The 26,696-nt window shown below is 38.2% G+C and overlaps 1 protein-coding gene across 1 annotated transcript in view; it reads right to left on the reverse strand.

Annotated features, from left to right (window-relative positions):
* The window catches only part of UBR5 (ubiquitin protein ligase E3 component n-recognin 5), a 3,965,620-nt gene extending 3,939,156 nt beyond the window's left edge, over positions 1-26,464 (reverse strand). The window contains exon 1 of the mRNA XM_044065648.1: positions 26,252-26,464. Coding sequence (XP_043921583.1) covers positions 26,252-26,313 — 62 coding nt within the window. The 5' untranslated portion in view covers positions 26,314-26,464. The remainder of the gene's footprint in view (positions 1-26,251) is intronic.
* Between the last annotated feature and the right edge of the window lie 232 nt (positions 26,465-26,696).

The following is a 26,696-nucleotide window of genomic DNA, read 5'->3' on the forward strand; positions in this document are numbered from 1 at the left end:
AGGAGGACAAAATACTAAAAGTGGAAGAAGGACAAAATACTAAAAGTGGGAGATATCAAGAGAGTGTTTGAGGAGAATGACTACTCACAGTACACCAAGCAAAAGAAAAGTAAATTCATTCCACTATTCAGAAAATGTCTAGATGCAGGTGCGAGACTCAAACTGCTGTATTCAGCAGTTTTCAAGGTATTCTTCCCTGGAGGGACAAAATATTTTTTTGACGAAGTACATTCTAAGGAGGAAATACAAAAGTTTGTCCAACACAAACTTAGCTGTGAAACAAGAGATTCTGTTTCTTGTTCATCTGGTTATAAAGACCACAGAGAGACACTGCCTGTGAAACCTTTTCCAGCATTTAACGAAAAATGTTGGGAGAGAAGAAAGGGAGCATGAGAGTTGACTAGAAGAACTGAGAGTATGTTGGAAATGAAGGAGAGAGAGAGGATTTGGGTGACGGCGATGAACGGCAATTCAATCAGTAACAATGTGGGAATACAATGCAATAATTATATTTGGGAAAATCTGGAAATATTGGACTTTTCCAAAATTTGTTTGATGGGTGGTGGACTCTAATGTTTGGAAAGATGCTTTGGGGATGGAAGAGAGGGGTGAATGTTAACTGTAAATTAAAGAAAACAGTTTATTTTCTAAACAGCACTACATTTGTGCAAGATTTTCTTTGCAAGCTATTTTTAAAGTGCAATGGGGATTGTAAACAGGTGGTGCTCTTTTTCTCCCCCTCTTCTTTTTCTTCTTGTACAGTTTGCAGAAATATAGGCAAAGCAATGATAAAAAGAAAAAAGGGGCTGGTTAAAAAGGCATGACAAACTCCAAATTAATTTGCATTTTTACATTCTTGCATGGGGAAATGACTGATTAAGGAACTTTATTTAAGAGAGAGAGCAAGTAAATGAAAAAGAATACTGAATAAGAGGCTTTTTTTTTCTAGTAATTGCATGCATGTATACCAAGTAGCATTTCTTGCAGCTGGTGTTCATGTCTCCATGGAGACAATCTGATAAAGAGAAACTGGAGACAGTGTATTGGAAGGGGATTGACTGGGGGAAAGACAAAAAAAAAAAAAAAAAAAAACAGAGAAATTGGCTAGGATATAATGTTCTCTGAAAACAATCAGGAGTTTTCCCTGGTGTGACAGCTTTAAAGATAATACAAAACCGATTAGACAAAGTAAAGTTCTGTTTTTTTTTTTAAACACAGTGGGGACAGTAATATAATAAAAACAGGTGCTTTTTTCACCCTTTTTGTTCAATTTTAAGATATGTAGACACTGCAATTAAAAAAGGAGGAGGGGAGGAGATGCGGAGAAAAGCAGAAGGATCTGGTTGAGAGTATGACAAAAGAAACAATCAGTGTGCTTTTCCCCATGCTTGTATAGGGACATGACTGGGTTAAAACCTTAGGCATTATCCAGTAACAAGTTTATTACAAATCATGTAAATGAAAAAGAATATTGAATATTGCAAGGCTTTTTTCTGATAAACAGTTTTGTATCTGGTTTGCATGTCACTAGAAAACAATTTGCGAAAGAGAAATGGCTTGGAGAAAGTGTTTACTGAAAGCATTCAAGCGTTTTCTCAACTGGAAGAGCTATAAAGACATACAAAATCAAACAGTACTTACTAGGAGCACAGGCTGTATGTACCATGCATCTTAGCATGACTAACCTTTCCTTTTGGTTAACTTTAGCATGTATGTGCAACTATCAACTTAGAACTTGCGTTATTAGAAAGCACAAACTTCAATATTTGAATATATACATAGTTCTGTATGTTATTAAGTTAATATGTTTTAGTTTTTTTTTTTTTTTTTTTTGGGGGGGGGTTGTCTGTTCCGTTTGAGAGCTTTCAAAAAAAGTTATGCAAGCTGTGGCATTAGGCACAAATGACTATGACAACTGCTGAATATATACATGCAACTTGAAAGTTGGAACTAGACATTTAGCAAAAGAGCAGGTATATATAAAAGGTGGTAATAACTACACAAGAAAATTAAGCTTTCTGCAATGTCTTTCAATCTGAATGGTCTTGCAGATAAATATAAAAACGAAAGAGTAGTGAACTACATTTAAAAGTATAGAGTACAAATAACTATGCTACAGAACTGAACATGTGAATTTGATAAAGAAAGGTTTTCAGGATGGTTACTCAGCAGAATATCTGAGGCAAAGAAAAAGAGGAGTACTTACATTAATTGCAACAGGAGCTCCACTAGTGACAGAAGAGGGAAAAAAAGACAATGTCAGATACATAGTACTAAGGGGCTACTGGCTAGGGAGTAGAATTACACTGGCATGCATTTACATCCCCACAAAAACTGCTATAATGGAGCTTAAGAAAATCCTGGGAAAAATAATCAGTTTTCAGCAAGAAATACCACTTATAGGTGGAGACTGGAATTTGGGCTGCAACAGTGAAGATGTGTCTGGGGAGCCTAATAGGGAAAATATAACAAAGGAGGGCAGATTTTTGAAGAAATTCATGAAAGTGTTTGGCATGGAAAAGGTGAATTAAGTACTAGGAGTTTGCGGTGAATTTACATATTACTCACCGGGATACAAGAGCTGGGTTAGGCTAGACAGGTTCTATATCTCACAGGAACATGTGCATTTAACTGAAGGTCTTGAAATGCACCTGATAACCACTTCAGATCATGTGCAAATAACTAAAATAAAAATGCAAGGTAATGAAATAAAAATGAGACACTGGCGCTTTCCCACCTATCGGTTGCAAAGGGAGGAATTCAAGGAATGGGTTTTGAAATTAATTCAGAAGCTGCTACAGACTATATAATTTTTTTTTGAAAAAATAGCTTTCCCCGATACAATTATAAAAGTGGATTAGAAGAATATATGAGGGATCAGAGATGCAAATTAAGGACAACAATGTGATTCTATTAAATGCTCAACTTCTCTTTTTCCCCCCTATTTGCCGTCCTCGTTATGAACAAACGATACAGCATTTAAAATATTTTAAATTTACTTTCTCTCTACTAGAAAAGTACCTTACTGTACCATGGTGGTATCACTTTCAAAAAAACTTTTGTTCCACCCTGGAAAATTTGCTGCAGTCTCCCATTCATGGATGTCATCAAGGCCACTGAATACAGGTAGTTTTTTGGCCATTTCCCTCCCCAAACTGACATCGCCACTACCGTCCTAAAACCCATCCATGCTGTGATGTCACAGCTCCCTTCGTCCTTCCCCAACCCATAAAGAAAGTAAACGCTAGAACAAGGAAACAGCACACGAGTCAAGCCTCCTGCAGTTCACACAGGTAACAGCTCAAATTGCCCTTAGCAGTTTGACAGCTAGGGAAGTTAGGTGTGAAGGGTAATGGGACATGACTCAAAGTAGTACAATTCAGGCTTCACAAAAACACTGCAGTTTAACCATTCTAAAAAAGAAACAGCAGTAAAAAGCACTTTGAAAGTCTGTTCTTTGGCATTTGGACTGTTTGTGTTTTAAAGTAGTCCCTGAATGGAAATGTTACTTAAAACTAACTGAAAGACAGCAGTGTGTGCATGTAAAATCAATGCAGTTACATGAGCTTTAGGAAGAAAGAGGCCTGCGTGAGTATTTATTTTATTTTTTTTTTTACAGACAAGCACTGTATTGTGGGATACCTAGAGACAGACTAAACAATCAGAATTACTTCAAGATGCCAGACCCCATGTGGTACGACTCAAATTATGTATAAAAATATTTAAAAATCAGTAAATAGTCCCAGAGTGGCATTGAAATGTAGGAAACACCAAACCATGATGAAATAAATATGTTTTTGAGTCTGTGGGTGTGGTTCTCCTTTAAAGTGGGTGGGTTCCCCTATGATAATTTCTGCTTGGGTAGAGGAACCAGGGACGGTTGTCCACATTCCCCTTTGTTGTTTGTATTATATTTAGAACCTTTGGCAAAGAAAATAAGGGACTCAGAAATTAAAGCTGGCTCTATTTGCAGATGATATTATTTTATACAAGACAAAACCAGAAAGGGAAATTACAGTGCTGTGAAACATTTTAAGACAGTTTCAGATCTTCTCAAGATACAAAATTAACAAAGCTGAAACAAAGGCAAAAGCGCTAAATTATGTACCCACACACAAATTGGTCCAACATCATCCATATTTATGGGGGCACGATAAAACAAAGTATTTGGGGGTATATATTAGAAAGGACTCTGTTGTGGCAGCTAAGAATATGTAGGAAGTAGGCAGAAGATCATACAAAAATTGAGAAACTGGAAGCATTGTTATATGGATTCTAAGATACAAGCCATTAAAATGTCTTTAGTCCCTTTAGCCTTACACACAGGTCAGGCATATTTTAATTAAGAGTTGAGGAATTTTATCTGGGAAGGAAAGACAGCAAGAATCAAGTGGGATAAACTGATTCTTCCAATAGAACACGGCAGACTAGGATTACCCAATTTGAGGGGGGTATTTTAGAGCAACAACTAAGGCTCTTATACATGGCACAAGCAGAAAACTATAATTCAAAGTGGAAAGGAAGGATGCTGATACATGGAAGAAGCTCAAGAAATATGGAGAGATTGGGATTTTGGATGCAGACTCTTATGCAGAACAACAAAAATCATACAGAGTATTATATTCATAAAATAGCAGGGAGTTTTCTAAGAACCAAACCAGCACGAGAACGAAGAGTGTTTACCAATAGGGATAACTGTGGTCAGGGAAACAGATAACAGACAAGAGGGGGGCTGTTTTTTTTTTTTTTTTTTTTTATAGAGAAAACTGGCTAAAGAACCAAGGTATTGGGAGCAAATAACTAGAAATGGAAAACGTAATTTGGGCGGAACAGTGTTGCAGTCAATGTTGTCACCTCACAGCAAGAGGTTCGCGGATTCGATTCTCGGCTGGGGTGCCTTCTGTGTGGAGCTTGCACATTCTTCCTACGTTCACGTTGGTTTCCTCCCCACAATCCAAAGACATGTTGTCTGGAGTGTTTCTCCCCGGGCCTCCACTGAAAATAGGCTCCGTCCTAGTTGGACTTTCCTGGTCAACAAAATAAATAAAAATAAAATACAATGGGAAGAGGTCAAGAATTTATTTGGACTGCAGGTTAGAAATTGCCTTCCACACCAAAGATTGACATCAGAGTATAGGCAAAGAGAAAGAAATAAAAGGGGCTCCTGAATGAAAGACCAGCAGTGATGCAATTTACAAAGAGACAATGGGAGGATATACATATATCTACCAAATATGCAACAAATTCTAGAAGATTTAGGCTCTTTCCCCGGAAGTGTTTACATAGGTATTTTTATGCCCCAAGTAGACTCCAAAGATTTTTTCCTCACGTGGAGAGCAAATGTTGGAGGTGTGACAGGAAAAAAGATGTAGCTGGGAACATATTTTTTGGGAGTGTAATGAGTTGGCAGACTAGTGATTCCCTGCAGACTGCTCTGTCAGAGGTGCTGCATGAGTGGATTGGATTGACTGGGAAGATAATTTTTTGAGTTATGATACAGAATCAGAATTGCCTAAACACAGTAAAACCTCGCCGAGTCTAACTATGGTGGCTGCCTAAAAAAAGCAATTGCTACAAAATGAAAATCAAAGTCCAGACCAACTTTACTAGAAGTAGTGAATATAGTAGGAGAGATAAAACAACTGGAATTCCGATATTTAGAAAAGGGAGGGAGCAAACTACATATGAAAAAAAATGTAAATCATGGGAACAATATATGCAGAGCAGGAACGAGGTTTAAGAGGCAGGATTTGAATGAGCCATACAATGCTTAACAGACGACTGGATAGACCAAGTGCTGTACAATTTTTGCAACTACAGTTGTTTCAATGGTGTTTGTACTGTATACCGTTTAACTAAAACGGTGTCATGTTTATTTTTCATTTATATAAATGCAAGACTACTAAATGTTCACATATGACATAGGCAAAGATGTTTGTTGGAGGGAAAAAAAAAAAAAAGAATACACAATTAAAACGTCATAGTTCCCCCTTTCACCTGAGCTGCAATATGCAATCTCACTTCTATAAACCATGGCTCGCTGTGTCTTCATAATTCTGTTAACAACCAAAGAGGTGTGTGTGTTTATTTTTGTACCGACTTTGTGAAAATGTGCAAACTTTTCTACATGTGGTAGCTGCTGGAAGGAGTCTTTGCAGACACTGGGCCCAGCCCTGCCTTTTTCAGTTAACTACATTTGGCACCACCAGTAATCGGCTACCTATTATAAGCTACTGCCTCACTCCTTTAAGTGGTGTAGGAACCATATGAACAGTTAGACTTTAAATTACCAGACTACAGTAGCGACATGATTACAAGAGACTGCCAAGAAACAATCTGGCTTGAGTTTTCCCACTGTCTCACTATATCCACCTCTGCTTTCTCCTCTACTACATCCCCATCACTTACCTCTTTTCCCGTCTTCATCCTCAATCCCACCCCCAACTTGTACCATCCACTAACAATCCCCCTCTTGAGCAGTACAAAATTCACTATAGTACTACTTAATAGCTACCCTCTTTATTCACACCCACCCCTTACCTCACTTCCTTAAAATACTTCCCCCTCTTTTCCATCACTCAATGACAACCTCTCCCACTTGGGGCCATGTTATCAATACAGTTCATTCCTTTACTATACTTCTACTAATCAACTCCCTCACCATGACACTACAGAAAAGACAAGCAATACCTACTCCAAGTTAGGAGGACCAAGACCAAACAACCTCACTACATACATTACTTGTACAAACTAATATAATATTTAGTATCTCTTATTACTCCTAACATTGCTCAGCAACTGCTGCATCGTGCTTAAGGCAAGCCCACACAAGCATTAAAACTGCTTATGGTGCAACAACCCCCCCCCCCACACACACCCACAAAAAAAAAAAATATTCAGATGTACCCCATGTGGCCTCCTAGTTCTACAATATCTACCAACAAAACAAAAGCAACTAACAAACCAGGTTTATGCAAACCTTATTGCAGAAATCTGAACCCCAGCACAATCAACAGAAATTATTTCAAAAATGTGGAGACATTCGCCATAATCTAAGATATGACATGCATAGTACTACCACAAGAAATCCTATTTCCTTTTTGGGACAAACCTACTAGAACAAAATAGGTTACATAGACAGTATAAAGAATAAAATAAGACCTAAACAGATATCTTTCGACACACCTGTCACAATAGACATCTGGCTTAAACCAGATAAAAAGATGAAGAAATACTGCCTCTGTGTAAAACAAACTAATGATAGTACTAGTAAGACAGATGGTGAAGAATCCATTATATACTTAAACATTTAATCCAGACATGCATCCCACACAAAAACTGTCTTTTGGCTTTTCCCGGTTAGGGGTTACCACAGTGGAACTCCGGCCCACTAATGATTGGCAGTGAATTTTTACGGTATAGAGTTGCTAGCCCGGCACCCAACCTTCAGAGAAGGCACACCCACACACACACACTCGCACCTACCTGCATGTCTTTCAATTAACTCGACCGCGTGAAGGACATGCAGACTCCGCAAAGAAGGCACTCCAGTAGAGAATCGAACCGGAGAACCTTTTGCTGCGAGGTGACAACGCTAACCGCTGCAGCACCGTGGCATAGACATGCATCCCATACAAATACGTAAAAATCAAAGGCACTGAAATCCCAACAGCTACACTTAAAATCAAAGCAAAAAAGTATAACAGTGTATATACATCCTACTACAGGCAAGTCAGTCTCTGAGATTATATTATAGTAGACAAATTATAAAAATCTCTCCAAACAATAATCCTAGGTGGCCCTAATATTGACTGGCTGAAGAATAGTCAGAACAATATTCACCCTAGTACTGTTGTATATGGATGAACACAGCTTATATATAGGATTAAAAGAACATATCTGTGTATAATACACATGCATATATATGTAGAGACAATTCATGAAACTTAGTAATGCCATTTCTGTGGTATGGCTTGATCCAAATCCATGTTTTGCTGTAGAAAGTAACTTCTTCCCTCTTAGGTAACTGACAAACTATAAGTGAATACGTATTTTCAAGTATTTTGGATGGAGCAGACACGATGGTTGCAGGATTTTCTACCTTTATGTCATCTTTACAAAGTCAAATCTCTCCTGAAAGGACATGTAAATAAAACCACAGCTCAAATCCATCTACTTCCTAGCTTCCTTTAGGTCGCATCAATTTTCACTAACCTACAGTCCCCTCAGATAACCAAACTGGAGCAGTCTTATAAAGTCTGCAAGCAACCATATCAACTAAACATCACTGTCTTTTACTTCTGTCCTTAAGACTGGTTGCAGCTACCTAAACTACACATCTTATGACTGTTCATAATACCCTCTATACCCCTAAAAGGTGCGTTGACCGCCAATTATTAAAATGGTACACATCCCACAGAGAAGTATTCACTCAAAAATCACAATGGCCATCTATAATCTGCATATGTTGTTTAGAATTCCAATCTTAACAGATACCAGAAAAATCTCAATTCACCTACAGTTTTAAATCTCAAAACGGTCCTGCACTTGTACCAGCTATATTACCAAACCTCATTGTTATTCAAGGCTGCTTCTCATCTCTAAAATAAATCTCAACGAAAACATGCCTGTCAGTAAAACAGTCCTGTCTTTGTATCAACCCCATTACCAAGTCCCCATTTTATGCAGTTAAACGAACAAAATCTTCACAATATTACTACACTAATCTCTTAGTTACAAGACTCAAGTGAATTTTAACTGTTTGGATAAAATGTGTGTATACCTAAATTTACTACTTGTGCACTAAAATTGGTGTGCATGTGCACATGAGCATTCATGCATCATGTGTGACACACACACACTTGACAAATGCTGCATGAACTATACAGTGTTCAAAATATAGTGCTATGCCCTGCTAAATTAAATATACTTCAGTCTTAAATAAAGAGTTTATTACTCGTAGCTCATGCACTGCCTGCAAAATTGTGTAGCTTGCCTTTCCAGACCTCATCTAAAGAGGCTCTCTCAGATGGCCTTTCCCCAATAATCAAAACATGAACAAATAAAAAAAACCTTTAGGTGATGCCTAGCACAAGGAAACCATATAAGTGGAAGATGCCACAGGAGTTGAGATTTTTCAGTAAAGCCTCTTCTAGAATAGACTAACCTGGGAGAATAGAAGCAGATGCTGGCTGGCATCCTGTTCTCAGGCAAAAAGACCCTGTACAGGAGCATTTGATGTATATCCCTATAAATGCAAGGTACTTCAGTGGAAGAAAGAGGAATATTTCCAGCTTCCTGTAGTGCTTGGAGACCACCACCAGTACTGCACCACATTTGGGAAACATCCTAAAGGGAAGAGGTGAGACAAAAGGAAGGATACTGAATTCAACGACTGTTCCCAACAAAATGGGTGGGTCCTGAACTGCTCATAGGCATTCTCAACCCAAAAAGATCCAGGACACTTTTGATGTGATTGCAAGCATCTTTTGAGCACATCAATTCTACCTCTGACAGACAAAGACGGACTAACTGCACCATGAACATTTAAAGCTTCCTCTAGAATAAACAATTTAGGCTACTGAAATCTTGACTGGGTTTGAGTTAAATTGCTTAAAAAGGATCCTGAATTATACCTTCCTAGTCTGATGGGACTTCTTGGATTGCCATTTTTCTAGGGATGCTTACAATATCTTTCCTTGCCATTTTTTAACAGCGTGGAATCGATTCCAGGAACAGGAGAAATGGATTCTGGAAAGTGTGAAACATGGAATAAAACCTCAGGATATTATTTTCTTTACTCTCGTGTCTTTAAAAATCTTTTTCCAGGCTCTCAAGTGGATGTCTATTGACTACAAGATTGGAAGACATGGCTAAATTTACATCACTGCTGATGTTCACTATATAGCTAAGTACAGTCTACTAGCAAATATCAAGAACCCAGACCTTTGGGTCCACAACCATGCCAGAAACCTGTTACTGTTGCACACCACCATGAAACCACATTTAGCACCAACTACGCTGTGGACCCATTAAAAAGGTGCACTGTAGGTCACCTTACATCTACAGTAGTGAAGGTTTTGCCCTGCTCTTTATTTTAGTACAGATGACCCGGCCCAAAATGTTGCTAGTTTCTTTATAAGCAGTAGCTCCAACTTCTCTCAATGGTTAAGCCAATAACTCAGACAAGTGGCACGTTTCAACTGCCAATTCACTTTGATGTTCCCTTTTTATCTTGTGTATAAGACAGTTCAGCACCAACAAAGGTAACGTGGCTGATGTGCACAGGTGTTTCCCAAGGCCTTTTCCTTTTAATAAATACTGCAAAACGTACTTAAATCAAACTTGAAGAGAAAAAGCTTGAAGTGGATATAAACTTACAGAACACTAATCTGTAAATCATAAGTAAAGGAAAGAACTGTATGACATTATCATATGGTTTACTATGAAAAAAAAAAACAACTTAGATGCCAGCTTCTAAATTACACAGTCCAAGACCAATTTTAAAGTGATCATAACTATCTTTTAATACATACGTGGATTGTCTCACTCAGACTCGTGAGACAAGAATTCAAATCCTTTCAACGACTGTTACAAAGATATTGTTAAAAAATTACAAAGAATCCACTTTTAATGCTTCACAATAACTGGTTTACTATATAGCCATCTCTAAACTGAATTCCAGTTCCACACCCAACAATGTGAGTGCCCACTTGCTGGCTGTGGGAGGAGTAAAAAAAAACAAACTTTTCTCATCTAACTTTCTGTTTTATGACATGGTAATGGAAAAAAAAAAACAGAAGCACTGTATCTCTCTTGTTTGGATCATATGCCATCAAAGCAGCAGCTTCCACCCAAAGCGAAAACAAACCCTGAAAAGCTCTGGTCATCTGCACAAGTAAACAGCACTCAAAGCTGAAATAGCGGAACATCCTGCCCTGATTGTTCACCAGGAGATTCCAGACAAAATACCTCAGCCAACGCCTATTCAAGAATCAATAAATGAAACAATGGAACTTATAGCATCCGTTAATCAGCTATCATTATCCATGTCCCCCTTTCAGCGTTTCCTGCAATCTCACGTGCAATAAATAAACAATGTGGTCCAAGACATGTCAGACCATACTATGTCCCTGGAGCAAACTACAAAAGAAATGAAGCTCCCGCTAGATGATGTGGAGCATCACATCTCCTTTTCATTGGAATTCTCACACAACTTAATTTCTTAAAGTGGATGTTGAAACAATAATGCAGAGAAAGGAGATATGTTGACAATTTTGCTGCTTGGCTTCCTACATTACTGAATCTTGATTTGTCTTTGAAATTATACCTAGAAAGGGCTCATCACTCTGAGCAAAATGCCCCACCACAACCCATCTTAAATCAGTTTTCTTTTCTACCAACACTTTTGTTGCAAGTTGCATGGGGGGGGTGAGGCCTTGCTATACTTGGGCACACCAGTGCTCTCAAAAAGAAGGTAATGGCTCACATTGCTGAAGCTAGTAAAGGAAATGGGTGTCAAGTCGACCCTACTGTACCCTGCCACTTGCAAGTTCAACACCTGGATGGTACCCATATGTTTGGAGAGTTAAAGGAAAGACATTCAGTACATACAAAAAGCAGTCTCGTTCCGCTTCCAGACAACATGGATTGTACTGTTTCAGTCCCGAAACATGGGCACCCTGTTCTGGATCCCTGACATTCTCTCCGAGGCCCAAGAACTCTAAACCCTCTTGCTGCATGCAATACGGGCCTTAATTTGGAGATGCTTCAAACATGAGCACCACAATTCTAGACAAGTTGCATTTTACATATCTTTTGCAAAATATGACTATGACCATGGCAGTACATCTTTATAAACTGGGTAAATCACTGTAGGTTACGACAAACACTCCAGACCTTTTGCTTTATGCAAGAAACTCATCTTTCCAGCCAGGAGCATTCTAAATTAGAACCCTAGGGATATAATGTGTAGGTATCTTCCAAGCATTCTTCTGCCAAGAGGAAAGCAGTAGCAATATTAAGGAAAGGTTATTCTCCATTCTAGCTACAGAATGTATTTTCTTTACCAGGTGATGAGCTAGCGGGGATTACTTTTCATCACATGGGAAAAGTACAGTCATTTACTCTCTACTTCCATCCTACTCTAAATGTTAAAAGGATTACGTAATTACTTTTTGCTCTACAGGAGCATACAAAAGATGCCATATCTTGCTAGTTGGTGATTTTAAATGTGCTCTACCCAGACACTACAACTGCATCCCCCACAGAATATTCCCTGCTGCAAGTCTTAAAATCCCGGCTGACAAAGATAACGTTAAAATCGACCTAGTTGTCTCTAGCAACTCATGTCATCTATAATATACTCATTAGGAGTTATGGACCACTTAACCCAAGTTTAAGGTAGCTGCCTGCCATTATTCTGATCACGAGGACCTGCTCCGCCAGTTTGATAATACTGATCCTCCTCCCCAGGCACTGGTCCCTTCTTTCACACTACATAAAGAAGATCAGATTTTTCTACCAGCATTCAGGAGATCCACTCAGGTGTTACTGGGAGACTATGATCTACACACCTACAAGCTGGGAAGCATATAAAACTCTACTGCATACCAAGCTTCAAGCTTGAACCAATGGCCTTAGGAAATCTTGAAACGAGGAACTGCACTCTTTACATGCCAGATATAGGAAGATCTCTTGATGAGTGGCCAAGTACAAGCAGTTAGCTGATAAGGAACAGTTCATAAAAACTTAAATTAAGGCTACAAGAACTGCTGAATAAAAAGAACCAGTTCTAGAGGGCCTACAGCTTCAGTACAATGGGGTATTCAAGTCTAGCATCTAGACTAGCCAGGCAATACCTAAGCTTGTGCTGGGTGCTCAAGAGAAATGATATGCCTATATCCAGAACGCAAACTCAAACTTTTCAGGTCCTTCTGATCAATAGACATTTACCAAACAATACCCATAACTCTGAATCTCTCTCAATAACTACTACTCCGTTTTCAAAGATTCTCCTCCTTACCTAAAATTAACAAAAGAAAAAGCAACAATTACTAGATCTGTACAGAAACAACTCCTATTAGTTATCAAACAAATAAAAATTAATTCCAATAAGGCTCTGGGTTCAGATGGGCTTCCTGCTGAATTATATAAAAACCTGCCACCTCAATCTTGGTCTATTACGATATGCTTGTATATCTGCCTCTGCTGACATGAGCATTCCATCTTCATGGAAGCAATCTTTAAAACTGCCTGTGATAAAACAAGGTGAGGACAATTCCATGCCCCCTAGCTACCATCAAATCTTCTTACTGACTACAGATGTAAAAATCTATATGGGGATTTGGACTGCATGCATTACTCCTACTCTTCTTACACCAATGCATTCTGATCTCACTGTCTTTATGAGAGTTAGAGCAATATGGTTGAAAAGAGGTACGATTGAGAGGCTTCCTTTGGCCTGGTTATCATTGGATGATCAGGCATTGTACATGGTTCAGTGGCGTTACTTGTTTCATGACTTGTTTAAATTTGCATACATACCCACAGTTTATTCAAGCCAATGTATCCCTTTATATGGGCTCTACTGTTATAATCAAAACTACCCATTCCTTTCTGAATCACTACCTTTCGAGAGGGAATTAAGACAAGGGTATCCACTGGCGCCATCAAACCTCCAGCAATTAAACTACAAGATACTCTTGCTAATTTACCCCCATGTTCACTAGGCAAGATTGCATTATTTGCAGCAGATCTGCTACTTTTTCTCCACACCATCCAAAAAATCACCCTTCCTCCAGTGAGGTCATTACTATGAGACTAGCAGATAATTTAAAAAAAATAAAACCAGCATATCTAAGTCAACACTTTTATTTTCCTAGCCCTGAAGTGCTTCAATACAACTGTACCGTTAATCTACAAAATTAAATATTTAGCGGTATTTTCAGACTTTACCTCTGTTTCAATAAAAGATTCTAATATTCAAGCTATTCTGAGCACAATCAAAGGAATGCTCATTAAATGAAGTAAATGTAATTTACCCTGAGTTGAAGCTTGTAAAAATGGTTCTATACCCCAAGGTTCTTTACATTACACAGGGTCTTTCCATGCACATCCCCATGGAACAATTAGGTTATTGAGGACTTTATGGGCTCAGAATATAAAATGGGGTACAGCAACCTCTCACGGTGCATCACAAAATTTGGGAGGAGGATTGGTCTACTTAGTTTATGACTAAGTTATCAAGCAGTATTAAAAGTCCTTTGTGGATTTATACCCTCCCAAACTCTTCACCTATGTGGCCGAAGTCTGCATTTACTAGTTTACTTTATACATCCGTTGTATAGCCCTTTGACTTCCATAGTCCCACAGATGGGATAAACATTGCACACTATATAGCACTGCTTGGGGAATTTACAGGAAGACCACTGACAGTAGTGCTTCAATTTCTGAACACTACATATTAGACCCTCTTCTTCCTTTCTAAGAGGACTGACATCTTCAGAAAGATATTACTACTACTCAAATTTGTCAAATTCCTAGTTTCTTCCACTCCAGTCATCTACTTCTTTTTAGAAATATGGCAAATGAAGAGTAAACTTTTTTCTATCTCAGTTGTTTATAACTACAGGTGTGAAAGACGTTTCTAAACTTCTCTAGGAGTTAAGCCTGCTTACATTGGATTAACCCAGCTAATACTTGCTTACCCTCAAATATAACAGAAGTTGTGTTGAAAGACAAGAAAGAAAAATAGAAACAAATATTGGTGACTGCTTAAAACTTTTTCTAGGCACTAATAATGTTATAGGAGGATTAACAAAATCCTTCATTTTACTTGTAGGCAGTTATTAGACATGCACAGTACAGACCACCACTAAGGAGCCTAGCCCACATTTCCAATTGCTCAAAGCGCTACCTGGTTAAAAGACTTGCTCAGTGTCACTCAACAGGTAAAAGAAGGTTGGCAGAATCACACACACTGTTCTATGTTTATTTCATATCCCATTACAGGATGGCTGTAAAAAGAAGGTTAAAAATATAACCAGCCTTAATTATGAGATGACCTACTACCAATAAGTAAACAGTTTATTTCTAGTTAATAAAAATGTTTTACTTTATTTTGAGTTTATTTCATTCCTATTGCAGAATATATACATTTTAATTAGGTGAAAAAAAAAAAGGACTGCAGTGATCATTCTAAAATATGGGCAGTATTACCAGCAGAGATTACAAATTTCCGTGATTAATCTTTTTGCTGAGTTGACTGCACATGATCATTTTGTATGGCTAGTAATACACAACCCCTAAAAAAAAAAAAAAAAATGGAGGGCGCCAGCCCTGGCACTTTTTGCTTTAGATCTTTTTTTTTTTGCCATAAACGAGTCCAACTCATTTATGGCAACAACTTTTGCAATACATGGAGCAAGCTCCAATATTAAGAAAAAGACAAATCAATCAAGTACTACAGTAGTGCGAGGCCTGACCTTAAAACAAATGTTACGCACTCCCCTGCTTAAGTTAAGGTCAGGTCTGGGCTAGGCAGTAAAGTCCGCCAGTACAAATAAAAGGGGCAGAATAAAGATTTGTTTCTGTCTGCTGTCCAAGGATAATATGTCCCGGACTTATGTTTTAAACAAATAAAAAGTAACTACACAGGATGTGTGCTTGCCTGACTTTCTGAAGAATACAAATTTGAAAAGTAAATGTTTCTTAATCCTTTATTGTCCTTCTTAAATAAAAAGAAACCCACCCCCCCCTTCACTTTCCCCAAATCCCTTACCCAGGAGAAGCATAACCTTTAAATCACATCCCTAAACAATATGCCAAATGAAGCAGCGTCCCATACAAAACGTCCGGGGTTACAACATATGACACCCTCAAATATGATCTCCAGATACAGAGCAATAAAAAACAAACACAAACAAACAAAAAAAAAACTAGAAATGCTATACAGAGCCCAAGAAAATTCTTACTGCGTCCACCAAAATTACTTCTTTCGGCTTTTCCCAGTTAGGGGACGCCACAGCGGATCACGTTTGCTCATGATTGGCAGTGGAGTTTTACGATGTTGAGTTGCCAGCCCGGTGCCCAACCTTCCATGGAAGGCACACACATGCACACATTCACACCTAGGGCCAATTTAGAGTGTCAATCCGCCTACAGCATGTCTTTGGGATGTGGGAGGAAACCGGAGCACCCGGAGGAAACCCACGCAACCACAGGGAGGACATGCAGACTCCGCACAGAAGGCACCCCAGCTGAGGATCGAACTGGAGAACATCTTGCTGTGAGGCGACAACGCTAACCGCTGTACCACCGTCGTCACCCCTACCACCGTGGCCGCCCTATTGCAACTATATACCTATCCCCATACTATATGGCTCTTCCATCTTGACTAACCTTCAGGCTACCTCATAACCAAACTAAGAACAGTGTTACAAGGTAACTTGATTTGCAGCTAATAAAAGTCAAAGAATACATCACTGTTCTGGTCTAAAATGCATAAACTTGCTGCAATTATGACTGCAACTAAATTATACCAGACTTCTCTTAACACACACACATTATATTTAATCCCACCTCCTGCTCAACTATAAGTACAGCTCACCACCACTAGCTCCCCAATCAGCACATTCAATCTTCAATGACATTTGCTTTATGAGTGAGCAATAAACTCATGCACTTACATGTCAACATGTTTCAATGCCGCAGGATATTGTATTTATCTTGTTTTAATTATGACACGCATACTATTCTAATACACATACGACATGTAATCTATGTAGTGCAGTATACTGTGAAAAGATGTCAGCTTTCACCTGTTGTGGAGCTTTTTTTCCTGGACCCCACTGAAAATGGAGTAAATTAACTAGTCAGAATTCCCTGGTAAACAAATGTCAATCAAATAAATAAAAAAACATCTGGCAATGATGGCTCAGAGTTAGCATACTGACTTCTTGAGCTATAGCAAACATTTGAACATAAAAGGCAGTAAGAAACTACAAAATTTCTGTTGTATTGGCTATATTTTTTTTGTTGTTTTTGGTTTTTAGATTAATAATCTGGAACCTATCTATATCAAACAAAGCTCCTCATTAGCACTCTTCAAGAGAAATCTTGATGATTGGATGGGAGATAGGAAGGAAATTCACTCCAGGGTTCACTTCTGTGGCTCTGCTTGACAGGGGCACAGGAAAATAATTTTCTTGGGTGGCAAAAGCCAGGGTAACGTTTGGCTAGGCTTATTATAGGCCCTAGGGCCAATAGCCTAGTACTTACCTATGAACCTATGGGATTTGTGAACTTTAAATAGAACTTGCCAAATGCAACTACTAGCTTGCTCTGCTCGAATTTGTTTTCTGAACAAGCAAAAGTTTTGGCTTTTAAAGTATTGATAAAAAAAAAAAAAACTTTAAGTGAGTTGTATTGTTTGATCATTTACCTCTAAGTTTTTCCACAACTAATAACTAGCACATTTGTCTAATAACGTATTTTATCCTTTCTTTATTTAGCCTTAATGTTAACACAAGCTAAAAACTGCACCATTCTCGTACTTTGATTTTGAAACTGTCACATATCTAGTACCTTTTACTATTGTTTGATAATTTTATGATGGGAAACTTTCCAAGCTGATATGCAGTGCACTGGGGCATAGTCTGTATGAGAAGCTGGGTATACTTTCACATAGTGCAGGCTATTAGTTTATCACTCGTATAAAGAAATAGTAAAGACTGGCAGCTGGTTTTAGTAACTTTAAGGTCTCGTCCCAGTAGAATTTCTGGTTTAATTCTACAGGTATCAGTAAAATCCAAGAGCTGTATTTCTTTTGCAGTAAACTCTAACTAAACATTAAAAAATCCAGATAAACAGTGCAAAATCCATATGCCTTCATTATTAATGTGCTAGTCATCCAAGCAATATACAAATAAACATGATAAAAACATGGATAAACTAACAAATTTGTACAAAAATTTATTTGTCTAAACATGTAGAATAACTAATAAGGTTAAATAAAGAAATACATATTTAGAAGCAATGCAGTCACAAGCCAATATCAGATGAGCACCTGAAAAATTGTAAAAACAAAATTATTAGGCAAGAGATCACATCTCAATAGCAGCATCCAGTTCAAATCTGTCCCTACACAATCTCATGTCATCACCCCACACCCCAAAAATTCCTTGCAAAAGGCACAGATGTCATCACACATCATCCACATCCTAAACAATCCATGCCAGAGCAGACATCAAACAAATACAATTAACAAATCAACAGCAACACTAACACTTTGCCTGCCATCAGACTGCAATAGAAATTAGATGTAAATGAAACATTACATAGCGATAGATGACAGACAATAACGAAGTTCTTCACTGTTGCAAACACAAGCACTGGATCATACTCAGACCACAGATGAATTTAAAACCAATCCACTAGGCAGCACACGTGGCAGCGGCAGTAATGCTAGTAGCGGTGGGATGCTACAAAAACTTCCAAAGGAAACAGATGGCAAATTCACATATCAGGTCCTACTAATCATATACATTGCCCCTAGTCATACTCTGATCACCAGCCAGAAAGCAGCAGCATTAGCAGCAAAAACAGCAAAAGCATAAAGCAGTAATAGCACAAGGTGAAACGGAGATGTGAAAACAAGTCAACAAAACTAAAATAGAACAAAGTAAAGCCAAATAAGACAGCATGTAATAACAGAAAAAAAAGAAAACTACCTACTTATCAGAAATTATCACAAACTGCAAAAGATACATAAACTGAGCCTCTAAGTCATATGTTTTGTATGGAATCTTAATTTCTGCATAGGTTAACCAGAAGGTATCTAATATAGTAATACCACTGCAAATGTATTTTTAACAGACGCACACACCGATCTGCTGTTTGTAGAATTAAAAGTAGACAGTTCTCACACTATGACAATAATGTGTTTGCTAGGTTCCAAATCAATCTCCTGAAGGAATGTTGCATTAGCACCTATATAATGCAGAAGTTGTATGTTACTGCAGTCTACTAAATGATTTAGTCCATTTACATTAGGAGATTTCATTAACATATCATGTTGTTTTACCCCCACACACAAAGAATAAGACCAACAGCTTGAACTGAATCTCAGATGCAGGCGGGGGGGGGCGTACTCCAACCCCAAACAATCTCAAAATAAAATTATGTATATGGCAACAGCTCCGAAGAAAAAGGAACATCATGATGATGATGATATAAAATGATGGTCTCATATGCAGAAATTCCTCAAGATTTTGCATCATATAAATCATACCATTACTTTTACAGCTTTTACTTCTAAATTCATCTTCCTTAACAGATGTAAATGTCAAGGTAAATGTAAACTGCAGCACTGCAGAAAATAGAAATTTTGATGAGAAGCATGCAGAGACAGCCATTTTGCAAATAAAACTGATCTCTCTCCTTTCAGCAGTCACTGGTGAGATAAACTTCTAAAAACTGGTATAGGAACCAATATTTCCACGTACAGTATCTGTTTGATAAACAGAATTTGTCCCAAAACAAACAACTGCTATTGATTCTGGGTTTGGAAGGCCAGTGCCTGTATGCTGCATCTGGAAAACACTGCTGAAACAGTGTGAATATTTGTTTTACTACAATTTCAGGTAGATCTTTTGAAGACTGAACAGTATTTTCCTTGCTAATTTCCACTCCCAATGCCATACACTGTTAATATAAAATTTACTGGGCAAGTGCTACATTCCAATTTTTATTACTCTCCTCCGAAAGATCCCCTTTTCTGTAATTAAATACAAGGGTGCTGCAAAGAATGCAAACGGTGTGTGCTGCAGTTGCATATTAACTACAGGTTTTCCCCAATACATGATTCAATGACACCTCTTTAAATCAGCAGTTGTGATTTATCAATACACTCCATGCTCATGTTGTTGGTTCACTTATATACAAGTTGAATAACTGTGGATGACAACTGCATTTCACCCTTAACATTATCACAGATTAGAAATGTGCCATATTGCTAGTCAGCAATCTCATACCCATTTGCTTTTTTAAATCTGTTGCTCAGTTTCAATGTTTTTAATTGCCCTGAACTCACACCTTTTGCAGGAAAGGATTTGTGTTGGTTGTCTTAGGGTTGAGGACCAGAATCTAAATTAACTTATACTAAGCAGTCACCCACAGAACACTGATCAAATGCAACCAGTTTCTCTAGTATTATAATGGGTACACATGGCTAGGCTTATAAAGACCTTTGGGTCAACAGCCCAATAACCATCTATGAAATAACTGTTGAAATGACTACACATATAGCACACACATAATGAAATCACTGTTTACATAACAGGTAATTAACATGATTTACAATATGTGCAAAGACATGGATCAAAAAATCCAGGTTAGAGAAAGATAACAAATGTCATCAAACTGAATTAACAGCTTGTACAGAAAGATAAAAAAAGAGAAGGCAGACTGGAAAAGAAAACTGAGGGATGGTCTACTCATTTTTCAGTCTTCTGCATCCACACTTTGCATTTTTGACATCACTATTTTTTTACTGTGTACATACATGCAATTAAGCATGATGAAGTGTCCACATTAAGTGTACAGACACTGCATAATCATGAGCGTTGTGAGGCATAACACCAAATGGCGAGAGCCTTTCTGCAACATCTCATTCATCCGGATTTTCAGTTGTACTTTTACATTTTTTTAGTTTATTGTTCTGTATTGTATTTTAATGTAAACAGTCCCACAATCCATTTTAACCAATTACAGTACAGGATTATAGCACTTTAACTATGTGAGATTCTAGTATGGAATTTTGAGTGTAATGATTTTAAGGACCCTTTTGTTAACCTCTATTAAACTGCAAGATGCTGCTGCACAATCTTAATTAACATCTTCATAGATCATGTTCCAGACCAGAGCTGCACAAATTCAGAGTCATGGTTCAGGGGTTAGCATGCTGAAGATCAGAGCTCAAGTTAATTTTAGCAGAATCATTGACATTTAGGGGGCTGGCATAATGGTTAAGGTGTTTACCTCACAGACAAGGGAAATTAGCTAGGCTTAAACTGCAACCTCCCCCAAGAGAAGTTAGCTTAGAACTTGCCTATGAACCATATTTAAAAATAAAGTCAAGAAAAAAAAAATATATCATTGGTCTCTATTTTAACTTGCAGGGTTCCAAATTTGTAAATGTGGAATTCTGACAATACCAAAGTCCACCTCTCCCTTCATGCCTTAAAGTATGTTGCTTCCCACATCTTTCCTATCTAGACTCACACCTCTAAAGTGCCTTTGTTTCTTACCCCATCCTTTCCTTTTCCACCACTCCTACAACCTACACCATGGCACATCCATGTCCCATTCTCATATCAATAACATCCACCCTCCCTTTCTGCACCAATCAGTTCAGTTCCCCAATTTCCATTCCAGGATTCCATGTTTTAAGTCACTCCCTGCTACTTCTGTTTGTCCTCCTTTCAACTCCCCGAAGACCCATCCAACTCATCTACAACCCTCCCTTATTACCATCTTAATGTAAAGATACAAACCACTGAGCTGTGCATTTACAACCTTGATCTAAAACAACACTGTCCATTCTACACCAAGACAAAATTCTCCCTAGCACACACCTGGTCTCTCTTACAAGTCTTCCTCATCTTTCTACCAGTCACAATACTCTCCAATCCTCCTCTTCCACAGTGTGATGGCTGCTAGGAAAGGCAACGCTTCTGAGAATGCTACTTCCAACTCAAAATTCTGGTATACTTCAGCCATTTCTCTGCCCTTGCTCGATAATGCCTAAACTCTCTCCAAAAGGCCAGTGATGCCTAAATGCACCACAGGTGTTCATTCTTCCCCTTTGATGACTACCTTTGTTGCCTCCCACCACGTCTTACTAAGTATCGAAACTAGTTTCACTGAAGCACAGAGTCTCTCCTGTCATCCACGTCAAGACTTTCAATCTTTGGCAAGAGTGTTCAATCACCAAAACCATGTATGCATTTCTCTCGTCGGCTACCTTTGTCTTCCAGTTCCACTACCTCCAGCCTTTCTCAATTTCATACACATTCTCCTGCAGTCTTCCTACATGCCCTTTACACTGTTCCATCCTCTTCACCCTCTGTCACTCCTATATGTATGCACTCTGTTCCTGCCCACACCCACTCAGCTCCCCAGACTGCTCTCAGAGTGGTGCCTGTCCCTGTACACTCACTTCTGGTTCAGTCATCAGCTGTCACTGCTGTCTGACTTGCACACTACATTGGCTCTCTCTGACCTCTCTGTAGAGGCTTCACCCCCCTCTACCTTACTCTGTGCAAACCATATACCAGTACTTCTCTGAAAAGCTCTGCCCAGGTCATCTAGTCCTCTGCTTAATTGTCCAAATTTCCCCCAATCCATCTTGCCTACTACTGTCTTTGTGCTGCCTCCTTTTTCTCACATTACTACCCAGCCTCATACCCTCTTCCAGCTCCCATATTCTTTGCTGAAGCTTCATCATTCTCCTGCATGTCCCACATCCACCGGTAATTTCAAGCTCCCTAAGCCAAACCACTTCTCCACAGCCTGAGTATATATCCCACTTCCTTCTTATTCTCCCGTCCAATATATTCTGCTTATTCCTGGTGCCCCTCATGTGTCCATACTGCATCAACTATATTTTAAATTGCACAGTTTGACCTTTATTTACCTATTTAGGCTTTACTAACAAGTGTTCTTCAGGTTAGCTGGTAAGAAATTCCAGTCAAAAGATATGCCAGCGGGTACTTCAGAGTAATAATAAAAAAAAATCACTTACTTTTATAATTACCAGAGACAATGAGAAAATACACATGAGCAGGTCACTTCAAAAGGAAATTTGCAGGTATTTTCAAGCTTAATTCATTTTACATACTGGCACCCAAAAGTTCTTCTGTCTTGAGCATCTCAATAAATGTTTAACTGTCAACATTTCTACAGAAACTTTAGCAAACCTACAAATATAGGACTCACAACAGGATAAACTTTAAACAAGACTACTTTTTACACCAATCACCCCAAAAGCAAAAAACAAAGTTAAAACACTATACCTAACCCACTTTAAAATACACATCAGGTTTAACCAATATACCTTACTTACCTTACACCCACTATACAAATCAGAAAATAAAACTTTAGAAATCCTAGTCAATGTACAATAAACAGATATGCAACAGAATCAGAACCATAAGCCTAAAATGTATCAACCGTAAATCAATAACTGAAATCTACTCTAATACTGCTTTTTTCCCCCTTCATATCTATACTCAAAATATCAACATGGCCTCTTCACCCAATCCCTATTTATCAACAAATTTCTTATCCATTTTCTATTAGTGAACCAAAATTCACCAAGTAGGTCAGTGTCTTGAAGGTAAATAGGATTTCCTGGACACTTCTGTGTGCACACAAATGCTATACAATTAAAATAACATCCTGCTATCCCATCTCTGCATTTATTTTCAAACAAATGTTCCAGTAACTTTCACTTAGTTAAGTGCACCAAAGACAATTATGCGTAACAGCATATTTTAGCAACATTTATACGCACAAAAGATGGTAGCCGCTAATGATACTCTACATTATTTACATACTCTGTGATATTCACAAAACACAAGCGCGACTAAAACCAATTTTGCCTTTGCACATTCTCAGTACCAAAGGTACAGGAGTGATATGACACCACCAAGAACAAAATCCCCATTTTAATCCTTACAATTGTATATACTTTGTTGATTCCTCCATCAGCCATGAACAACATGCCCAATTAAGTTACTTCAGTCTCCTTCACTTCCCAACATCCATAACATTAAAAAGAGAGAGTAGATGCTCATTGCCTTGCATGGTCAGGATACTTTTTTTTCCCCCAACCCATCCTTACTGGCTAACTTCTGTACACCTGCCGTACCTACCTAGAATGACCATATCACCAGTTAATTTCTCCCACAGACTGCATACCAAGTCTGGAGTACTCTGCAATTGGATGCATAACTATCTCTTCCCCCCGGGAAGGGGGGGCAGCAGCATCAACTACTCACTTGCCATTATGTACAGATTTCTAACACATTCTGCAGGCCTGCAGTACGGCGCACACTACAAATGGGTATAAAACAACCCTTCCCCTGGGATAAGAAAGTCAGTATCCACCCCTCATTCTCAATCTTTCCTAGCCAGTTCCTCTAGCTTCCAGTGTGGTGTGCTTATTAAACTCAGGTCATGTGAACCCCAGTCGCAGCTTTAATGGCTTCCCTGGGATAGGAAAGCTTGCATCCAACACTTGTGCTCAAACCTGTCCAGCCAATTCCTCTAGCTCCTAATGTGCCAATCACACTCAAGTCATCTGGGACTCCATCAGAGATTTAATCTATTACAAGGAGTCAGCTTAACCTTCACATTTTTGTTCTATATCTGCTGCTCTTCTTCTGCAAAAACTCTTCCTCTTACTTTTATTACATTTACTGGTCAAACAAGAATACCAGAAGTATTCCGAAGAGTCTCTTTCTCAGAGATTCATCTACAAAAACAGAAATGTTTATCTTCTTCTGCAACAACTCTTCCTCTTACTTTTATTACATTTACTAGTCAAACAAGAATACCAGAAGTATTCCGAAGAGTCTCTTGCTCAGATATTCATCGACAAAAACAGAAATGTTTATCTTTTCTGTGAAGGGATTCTTCTCCAGAAGACCAACATTACTCCTAATCAATCTTTTTTCCCCCCGCCATGCTATCGCTCTACTACAGAGATTTCTTTGTAAATGGCCTCGCAGAACCTCAATGCATACTCCTGATTTTCTCATCTTCAGCACATGTTAAAAGAACCTAGTAATGAAATACCTTTCACATAAATAATACATAGGTTTAAAAATCGACTGTTAACTACAAAGCCTGCTATACATTATACCCTGCAACAATTCTGATAGCGAAAAAAAAAAAAACACACATATGCAACAATATGCACACATATGCATTACAAAATGTGTTAGAAATTGCAATTTTCAATTACCTTATACGTACAAAATTTACATTTTTCTAGAATAGACACACTTTGAACTTGCTATATTTAAAAGGTCATAACACACAATTACTTTATATTGCCAAAAGACCCAGGCTACGAATGCAAAGTGCCCACTTGGCTTAATTCACCAACCAAGTTAATAAGCAACAAACAAAGCCTATGATCAAAGTACCAATTATGACAGTTCACCTTCCTTTTTTTTTAGTATCACTTCCAGGATTACCAAACATATTATCAGACTTCTTGGACCCACATAGACTACCTCAAACACTAATGACATTCTTCCAATCCTCCACCATTTTACTGTTACTTACATGACTAAGGTCTGATGACATTCTTCCAGTCCCCCACCATTTTACTGTTACTTACACCACTAAGGTTTAAAGGTCTATAAAGTGGTCTGCTTTCAGACAGTAAACTCATTCTCAGCAATGTCTCCTACTATGTCCACACCACAATTCCATTTAAAACAATAATAATGCAGTAAAATATTAAAACTTCTAATAGTCAACAACGAAACAAGTTTAAAATACTGTGCATCTCTTACAAACAGCATCTCCAAACTACAAAATGTTAAGATTGTGTTCTTAAATTATAATTACTAAAACAAAGTTTAAATTGATACACTTCTGAAGCTCACAAGTACGTGAAACAATAACAGAATATCCAGAAAACCGCCAGATCCAAGAAAAAATGTAACTTAGCTTTAGAAATGTACAATATCAAAAATGATGCTGCTGTTTTTCAGAATCATGAAATGTGCTTTAGCATTCCCCAAACGCAAAGAAGATACCAAGATTGCTCAAGCAATAGTAGCATGGTACCAAGCATTAATGATGCCCGTTAAACACGGTTGCACCGTCAACATCAAAACCCTACCCTGTCACAGTATGTAGTAATACATGTCAGAACCTTGCCAGATAAAGTCTCCAATTTACCCAGAGCTTCCTCTTTAATAATTCCCTCTCTTTTAATGCCAACCCCCACCCCTCCGCATTGTCTACAATAATTGAGACTTTAACACAGGATCCCCTATCCGGCCCCCCCAAAAAGATAAAATAAACCGATTGCCTTTGAATTCAGTCATATTTACATATGCCGTTGTTAAGCACCCTACACTACAAAATAAGATACCAATGGAAAACAAACAGCGCTTTCAGATTACACGAACGTCTGGTTACCACTATATATAACCTCCATTCCAATTACCTGTCATTTAGCTGATCCTCTGTTCCGGGTAGTGGATGGACCACAAAATGAATAGACGTCATGATTATAGTTCAAGAAATAAATAAAAACAAAGTGCATAAGATAATAACTATTTCTTAAAAAACACAAAACATAACTAAGTTTAATAACAGGAGCGCTTAGCTTGACTGCACTCGGCATGACGCCATTTTTCTTTTTTTTTTTTTTTTTTTTTCCTCCTCACTGTTGATACAGAATGGTACAATGTTCTCGTGGATTGGTCTAAAGAGAAGGCAAAGCACTGTAGAAGAGAGTTGTTGATTGGCTAAACTAGCACATGGGGTTACTTGAGTTCGCAATCTTACGTGTATGCGTATTACAAATGATTTTTTATTTATTAGTATTTCTGGTATGTCAGGATTAACTTTGTTTTAAATATGATTGGGTTCGTTTACAGATCCACTTC

This window comes from Protopterus annectens, chromosome 3.part0 (genome assembly GCF_019279795.1).
Source record: "Protopterus annectens isolate FY-2018-M chromosome 3.part0, PAN1.0, whole genome shotgun sequence".
NCBI classification, from domain to species: Eukaryota; Metazoa; Chordata; order Ceratodontiformes; family Protopteridae; genus Protopterus; species Protopterus annectens.